Source organism: Mytilus californianus, unplaced genomic scaffold, assembly GCF_021869535.1.
Source record: "Mytilus californianus isolate M0D057914Y unplaced genomic scaffold, xbMytCali1.0.p SCAF_14, whole genome shotgun sequence".
NCBI classification, from domain to species: Eukaryota; Metazoa; Mollusca; class Bivalvia; order Mytilida; family Mytilidae; genus Mytilus; species Mytilus californianus.
Window position 1 is genome coordinate 27,247,972 of NW_026262626.1, and position 8,678 is coordinate 27,256,649.

The 8,678-nt window shown below is 31.9% G+C and overlaps 1 protein-coding gene across 1 annotated transcript; it reads left to right on the forward strand.

The window, feature by feature from the left end:
• Positions 1 to 4,136: 4,136 nt before the first annotated feature.
• LOC127724462 (toll-like receptor 7) lies at positions 4,137 to 6,525 on the forward strand. Its single transcript, XM_052231426.1, has one exon. It carries the CDS (start codon positions 4,182 to 4,184, stop codon positions 6,384 to 6,386), a length of 2,205 nt encoding a protein of 734 aa, XP_052087386.1. The 5' UTR covers positions 4,137 to 4,181; the 3' UTR covers positions 6,387 to 6,525.
• The last annotated feature ends 2,153 nt before the right edge of the window (positions 6,526 to 8,678 follow it).

The window sequence follows — 8,678 nt, forward strand, 5'->3', positions numbered from 1 at the left end:
TTCTCTTTATCTGTATTGTCTGATTGCACAAGTGTTGATTTCAATAAATTCTTCATAATGCATGCTGATTGGTAGACAACTTTTGAAGAAAAAAACATATGCACTCGTCATATGGCACATTCCTTGGCACTTTTTTTTTACTCATACTACTTTTGCTAATTTGATTAAATTACTTCTCTTAGTTGTAGATTTAAGATTTAAATATCAAATTTTCGGATAATAGTCTTTTTCGTATTGGATCTGAAACTAATGTGTCTTTTAAAAATTCCCTTGGCCGATATTGACAAATATTTTGTATAATTCTAAAAGTATTTTCTTCGTGGACTGAGAGCCACTGGAAGTAAGCAATTAATATAATAAAAAAACATATATTGCATATAGTATAAAAGTATACGATAATTATCTCATAGTTGATCCGTGATAAAAGCTCGTATTTATTAATATCTTTTCAAACTGAAAAAACCGGAAGTTTTTAAAATAGACAATGTTAATTTGTACAAAAGAAAACATGTACAATTCACAAATTTGCGGACAACTTGTTGATTCGACTTAGGAAATGTCATTTTTTGCATTTTATATTTAGGGGCATCTATTACCCTATTGTAACGACTGTTGTAATGATAAGGCAGTATGGCCGCTATGCAAATTAGCAAAGTACCCCAAATTTTTCCATATATTATTATCTTAACCATGGATAAATCATTATTTCATTTGCGCAACTCAATAGACCGTGAACACGTTCTCGTCACTCGATTTCGTGTAGAGATCTGTCTCTTTTCGAGGTTGAGACGAGATGATAACTTCAAGGAGGATATTGATAGCGTGTTTGTATCAATGGGTAAGGTTGTGGGGCTACATCTCAGATTGGTCACACACACATAGTCTTCTGCTTCTAATCTTAAAACACTACAGTGATGCTTAGTCTTGTGTAACTTTGTCGTAAACCAAATCTCTAAGAATATACATAGCTTCAATCATATTGTGTTATCGTGAATCGCATGTATATTACATGCTCTATTGACCCACGATACATTTTCCTCATTCCTTTTTCTTTTAGCACTCGTTTATGAATAAACTTTAAAGGATTTCCAAAACTAGTCATTTTTAGGAAAATATCTTATTACAATGATTCGGTTGACCTATTATAAAAAGTAAGCAACAAAAAATGTAAGCATAGAAACTGTCTGTGATCAGACGAAAATTAAAATATATATATTGTTCTATCAGTTTAAACAATGTTAAGCCATGTTTGAATATGGTACATTAAACTCGTTAATCTAAAATCTTTTTCGAGGTCAGTTGCAGTACCATAAGTCTCGCTTCAATGTGTTTTTGAAAAAAAAATTAAATTCATTTTAACTCCTGTTTTGATAGATCTGTTTTGCGTTTGAATGTAAAATTATTTGTACGTGCATGCCCCGAAATGTAAATGTATAGAGAGGATGTACATTTTTCTAAGTTGAATTCAATTTATTCAAATTTATTCTTGCATCTTTAGATCTTAAATATTTTTTGCGTCGTTAAAATCAATTGATCGAATCAAATGTATATAAATGGTTAATATTCGAGATGTTATTTTCTACCCTGCTTCACCTGCCGTATATTTGTGTTTTGCATCCTAACGAAGTGAAGGTCAAACTTAATACAATCTTTTTAGTGCATGTTATATATTAATTGGTTTTTAAATCAGAGCGTCGCTATTCTCGTTTTTCAAAATACAAAAACTCATAACACTGTTATTTCAACAAATCTATAATTATAACTTGACTTGTTTCAGTACATTGTTTAAATTTACGAAATAAACCCATTTTACGTTAGGTTTCTGCATAAGCCTGAAAATATCGTCATATATGCGGTGCATATCCAAGATCGTCAACTCGACAAATTTTTTTTCAACTTCGGACTACATTCTCAGATAAATAATATGGTACGTTTGACAATTCTAGATATTCGTCCTTTCTATAGTTGAATATACTCAAAGAAAAATATTGTTTATTAGATATGCAAAATAACAAACACTTTAACATCAAACTTGAAGAAATGTAATATTTCATGTAATACACAGTGTGACACATTGATCTGACTCCTTTTTGAACCCCCAAAAAAACGAAAGTCAAAATCTTGTATTGAGACCAGTAAAAAAAATTTACTTACCGGTTCTTCTGTATTATACCTGTATTACAGACCAGTTCTCTAAATCATGGAATTGTAATCAAATAGAAAATTTCTAATGTATTTCATGTCATTGGTTACTAATAAACTGTCTTAAACATTCAAATCGGTATTGCCCCTTTTTAAAAGCTTTATTCCGTATGCACAATACCAGAACACAGCACAACAATATGTTAATACTATGATTTTAAATTATCAACATCACAAAAATGGATCTTAATCCACAGAAAACAAATTCAGAAGGTCAATTCCGTTCTAGCAAATAACGTTCACATGCTAAGCGATCTCGATAATGAATTCTTAACCAAAACGATCACATTCGCATAATATACCATCATATAAAAGGAATTGGTTCATTTAGGTTCATCGATCAGAAAGCTTATGAACGATATTTTTCGTCGTTTTTCAGAAAGAATACAGTATTTATACTATCTCGTTCTCTCATAGTGAGAAAGGAAGTGACTACATGTGTTGCACACTTTGTACTCATCCTCTCAAAGTATTGTCATTTGTCAGACATATCTAACTAATGTATACGCTTGGTTTTGCTAAGTTATAAGTCTGTCTCGTCGGTTTGAATTGTCGCGTTCGGTGTGTTTTATTCAAGATGTCGAATTTCTATTCTTGCTGCAATCATAACTAATTATTTTGTATCCTATCCCTTTAATTACTTAATATAAAAATAAGGAGATGTGGTATGATTGCCAATGAAACAACTAGCAACCAAAGTTCAAATGAAGTGGATGTAAACAATAATATGCAACCGTACGGTCTTTAACAATGAGAAAACCCCATACCCGTACAGTCGGTTTTAAACGGCCCAGACATGAAAAAAAACTATTCAATTGTGAAAACTTACGGCTTAATTAATAACAAAACAATTTACGAAAAACAAATATGACAGACAGGAACCAACGACTACCACTGAACTACAGGCTCCTGATTTGGGACAGGCACATAAAGAATGTGGCGGGTTTAAACATTTTTGTGTAATACATATTTTAAAACATTGTGTATCATGATTCTGTAGTCTTGAATGCAAGTTTTAGATGTTCCCATTAGAAGACTGTAACATTTAATATTTGATACATTATTTTCTACCTTTTTACGTGAAATCTTAAAGCTAGATAATCGAATGAAAAATTTAATCCCGATATTACATAAAATTGCAAAATATATGCAACAAATATCTTATTAGCTGAAATCAAGCAGTTTCCTTTTAGCAAATACGATTACAACAGTAACAAATTGATTATTAACTTTTGAAGCAATCTAGGTAGAATTTACCTATTGCAAAAACACATGGCATGGTCGATGCTGTGTTAAAAAGTAAAATACCAAAAATACCGAATTCAAAACAGAAAGGCCGTTAACAAATGGCAAAATCAAAAGATCAAACGAATTGAAAACAAGTATCATATTCCTGACGTGGTATATGCATTTTCTTATGTATGTAGAAAGTGGTAAATGATACATGGTTTTATAGCTAGCTAAACCTCTCACTTTTATGACAGTCGCATATAGTTCCATTATATTGACAACAATGTGTGAGCAAAATTAACAACTTTCTATCCTTTAAAATATAACAATTTCAAAAGATCATTCAACTTTTGTAAAACGAAAGTAATACACATTTACCTTGATATCACTGAAGCTGAACAGTAAAGGCGTGACAAGCAATACTTTGACATATCTTTTTTCTGTTCATTTGTCAATCTTTACAAAACGCTTCTCCTGGACAATAAAAAAAAAGATTCCACCTTTTTTATGTTCTTTTGATGGCTGAATGCATTCTTTTGTAACATTCATGATAGAATTAACCTTTTGCAAGAACATACAAACATCTATTAATCACATTTAATCAATCATTTAGATGTTCAGTATACTTGTATTTAGCATTTCTATTGGTTGAAACATAACTAATAAACATTTATTTTATTCTTAACACGAAAGATATAGTTAAATAGTGTACACATCGCTGCAACTGAACATAAATTGTGAGAAAAGCAATGTTTAATCATGTTTTTTCTCTTCTGTTTATTGCTCAATGTATACAAAACGCAAAATTGGAGACATGGGAAAAGTGGATTCCGCCATCTATTAACAGAACAGATCTACTTTGCCCTTCTGATCATTGTACGCGAGACCCGACACAATATGTTACGACGAAAAATGATTGCTGCACGTGCTGGGCTGAACCGTCTTGGAAATTTGATCCATTGACTTATGATTTAGTTTTGGAGTATACACGAAGAGGGGGTACAGCTCAACTCATAGGAGATATAACAGTGAATTCAAGATTGGTACATAATAATGGATTCTTATCGCATCTACCAACCAACGTATGCAATTTTGTGAATATTGTAGAAATAGAAGTCACTTATAATAGAATTTTATCGATTGGAAACATATCATGTTTACCTATACTAGATACACTTGATTTGAGTCATAATTCAATCGATTCAATTGGAAATAGCACGTTTAAATATTTACCTTTATTAAGAGTATTGAGATTAACTTATAATGGTATTACAACAATGGAACCGTACGCTCTGGCAGGAACAACGATGTCAATTTTTTTGGCCGATTTGTCCTTCAACAATATGACAGAAATTGATTTGAGTAATTTAATTCCAGAAAATCGTTTTTGTCGGTATGATTTTTCCTCAAACAAAATCGTTGAAATAGTTAGTGAACAGAATTTTCAGATTGATGTCGACAAAATTTATCATGGAGGATTCGTTTATTTAGATTCAAATGATATCACACAATGGTTTGACTTCAGAGATCTAGGAATAGACGACATTAATATTCTAGGAAAAGTCATGCAATTCGGATTTTCTTTGCAAAATATGAAATGGACTTGTGATTGTCGAATGGAACCGTTTCTTGAACTTTCACAAGATGTGTTAAAAAGAATCTGGCGTGATTACTATAATCTTACATGTTGGGATCCACCGGAATACCGTGGGGTGTCAATTACGGATTTTTTTATGGAGGGGGATAAACTTGATTTGCTTGTTTGTAACAAGTCGTCTGCTGATAAATGTCCAAAAGAATGTTACTGTTTTTATCAACTGAAAAACAGAAGAACTGTGGTCAATTGTACCGGAGTTGGATTACTTGAGTTGCCAAAGTATGTTCCTGAAGGCGATAATTTGACTTTGTTATTTGATGAAAACGATATAGAATTTTTAGAATATCGAGAATATTTCAACAGATCGTCTGTCATTAGTCTATCAAAAAATAAACTCCATACAATTTCAAGCAATGCCATTGAATCTATAGACAGCAACGCAGTTTTTGATTTGTCTGATAACAATATGTATGCGTTGCCTAGAGATTTTCAATCATTTGATCCCTGTATAACAAAATTGGGGAAAATAAAAATATCTTGCGGTTGTGGTGATCACTGGCTTGTAGACTGGGTGAAAAACAAGCGAGCAGAAAAATGCAAAAACACAACCGAAATTATCTGCTTTATAGGGAATAGATATGTTTCAACGATTGATTTAGATTTAGGGGATTTCTGCAATAATGACTCCAATTTGACATTCTTAAACATTTCATTTGGAATAGTAATTGCTCTGCTATTGGGACTTTTCGGTGTATTGTATACATTCCGCTACGAACTGTTTATCTTAAAGAGACGGTTTATGAATCAGAAATCTACGAGAATATGCCCATTACTGAAATACGATGTTTTCATATCTTTTGATGATAATGACACGGAACTGCGTTTTTGGGTAATGAAAAGATTGGCCTCCTACTTGAAAGGCGCTTGTTATAAGACTTTTATACCGTGTCGAGACGGTAAGTTCGGGGATATCAGAGAAGAAGCATTGATTAATAATATAAATATTTGCAAGAATTATATAGTTATACTCTGTGACAAATATCACACCGAAGATACGTTTTGGACAACTGTTGAATGGAAATATATTTGGCATAGCTTTAAACAAAACAAGGAAAGACAAATCATAATGATAAATTACCATCAGTTAGATCCGTCGGAAGTCCGTGAAGAAAAACTAAAAGCTTTTATACGAGTTAGCACAGACATTGACTTTTCAAACAGGAAGCATCATTTGTTCAAGGAGATTCATGATAGATTAGGTTCCCCGATTCTTACAAACAATGGACTAAAATGTGCAAACACAAAATTTATCCCAAAATCACTGCACAGTCAGGATATGTTCATGCTAGATATATAACAATTAAACAATGTAACATTTCTTGTTCAGAGATATACTTATTCTTTTTAAATATTCCTTTAAATATAAGTGTCATATAGCATCTTAAATGTGGCAGTACAAAACCGTGTTCAAATGAATGAAAACTTGTTTATATGAATAGTGTTTGTTTGTTTCTCTTCAGGATCGTTTTCTCCATTTTTAAGTTAGCTTGGATGCTCTTTAATGGTTTATTTATTTGGCGTCTCAATATTTAGGTCTCTTCATTTTCTTTTGTGAAGATATTTTTTAAAAACGACTGTATGGTGGGGTGAGGTCGACATTTTACGATTATATTGAACAGTTTTATATCACAGACAAAATCCACGATTGTTTTCTAATTTTGTGAACCGGAAGCAAAAACAAGCCTGGAAGTGCAAACCAAACAATTCCTAAGAGGTGCACGTGAACCGTTAAACTGATTCATTTGTGCAACTACAATCAACACGACTTCATCTTTTTATCGAGTGAAAATTATCTGTTCGTACTAGCACTAAACTAAAAAATATAAGTTTCATAGTTAGGATATATTCGTATTTATTTCAGTAAGAAAATGCCTGTACCAAGTCAGGAATATGACAGTTGTTATCCATTCGTTTGATGTGTTTGAGCTTTTGATTTTGCCATTTGCTTAGGGACTTTCCGTTTAGAATTGTTCAAAGAAGTGCAAAAAAATATTCATTATATCTTATAGTTTTACAAGTTTTCGTATCTGTTTGACTTAACTAAAACATGGAAAGATTTGCAATTATTTTAGTTTGTTCTTAAACTTTATTATTTGTGGTGTATATATTTGAGACTAGATTAGACTTAAATCGGAAGATCTGGTTTGTATGAACCATGTGAACCGTTCGGTTGAACCTGACAGATGCATACAATCATTATCATGTTATTGAAAGGATATGCTGACACGACACAAATATTTAAAAAGAATGTAAAAATTAAGGACTTTGATATTTTGTTCTAGATTTTCATTTGGATAACAATGATCCGGAATAAAAAGAAGTTCTGTGTTTTGTTATCAGATTGTACAAGAACGTTTACCTATCTAGCCATCTAGAGGTCACTTCCGTATTTCAATGTCTCGCTGAAAAAAATATATGTCTCTAATATTCAACATAATGGTTGTTTTGTTTTCCTGTATACAATGAGGTCCATAAAATCTTTTTGTTATAGAAAGAAAGGTTTAAAGAGATGTGTTATGATATAATCGGTGTTGTCATCAACGGGAAAACGAACATTAGAATATGAATACGACATTTAGATCATATGTATGTAGTAATTACAGGTATTTAATAACGATAAGGCAAATCATGGTATCCTCCGCATCAAGAATGAGTTGATTAAAAACATAAATGACATCACCGAATGTGAATTTCCATCGGATTTTTAAATGTCTAGATAAACAAAATGGTTCCATCAGCGGAACAACAACTGCTTATCATTTCGGAGCACCTCAGTGCTTGCCCATTTTTTTATTGGGTTAGATTTGCAAGTGTTGAAGTGTTTAATGGACTATTATTGGTTTTTGTTGTATATTTTTTGGGGGAGGGGTGGGGGGGGATGCCACGTTTTTATTTTTGTATTGCCTCCTTGATAACGTCAATTCTCTTTTTCTACATCGTATGAACTTAAAATATTGGTTTTCATTGTTTCAAATTGTCATCATTAGTCAAAGTGTGTTACTTCATCGAAGAGATAATGTATAGACTATATTTTATTAACAAATGTATCGATGTAAATCTCGACTTAATTGGAAAGAGCGTTAACAATGTTCGAATCTAACATAGATTTACACTGTTCATTTTGATGATACTAGAAGGATGGGAAAAGAAATTGACTTTGGATTTTCAATTTTCAATTCAAGATACTACAATGTGTTGTGATTATCTTATGGTACCCTATTACTTGCTTAGCAATGATATCGTACAAATAATTTGTCGAGTCTGTTTTAACGTTACAAATATGTTGGAATTTACCGGATGAATTCCCTGAATTATCTATTCTAAAAGGTTTTGAAAGGAGATAACTCAATTTGCCTATCTGCAACTTATTTTCCACTGATAAATACCCGCAAAGGATGTTATTTCTTTTACCGTAAATTGGGAAATTTTAGCGTCGAGATAGTTTGGCGGTTTTCTCTCGAAAGGCATGTGTTTTATTTTGGTGTGTGTAATTTTGGTGCTTCGTCCAATTGATATGTTTTAATTTTAGAACAACAGTAGTGAGCAAGCTCATTCATATTTGCCTTTATTTACCTGTTTATTGGCAAAA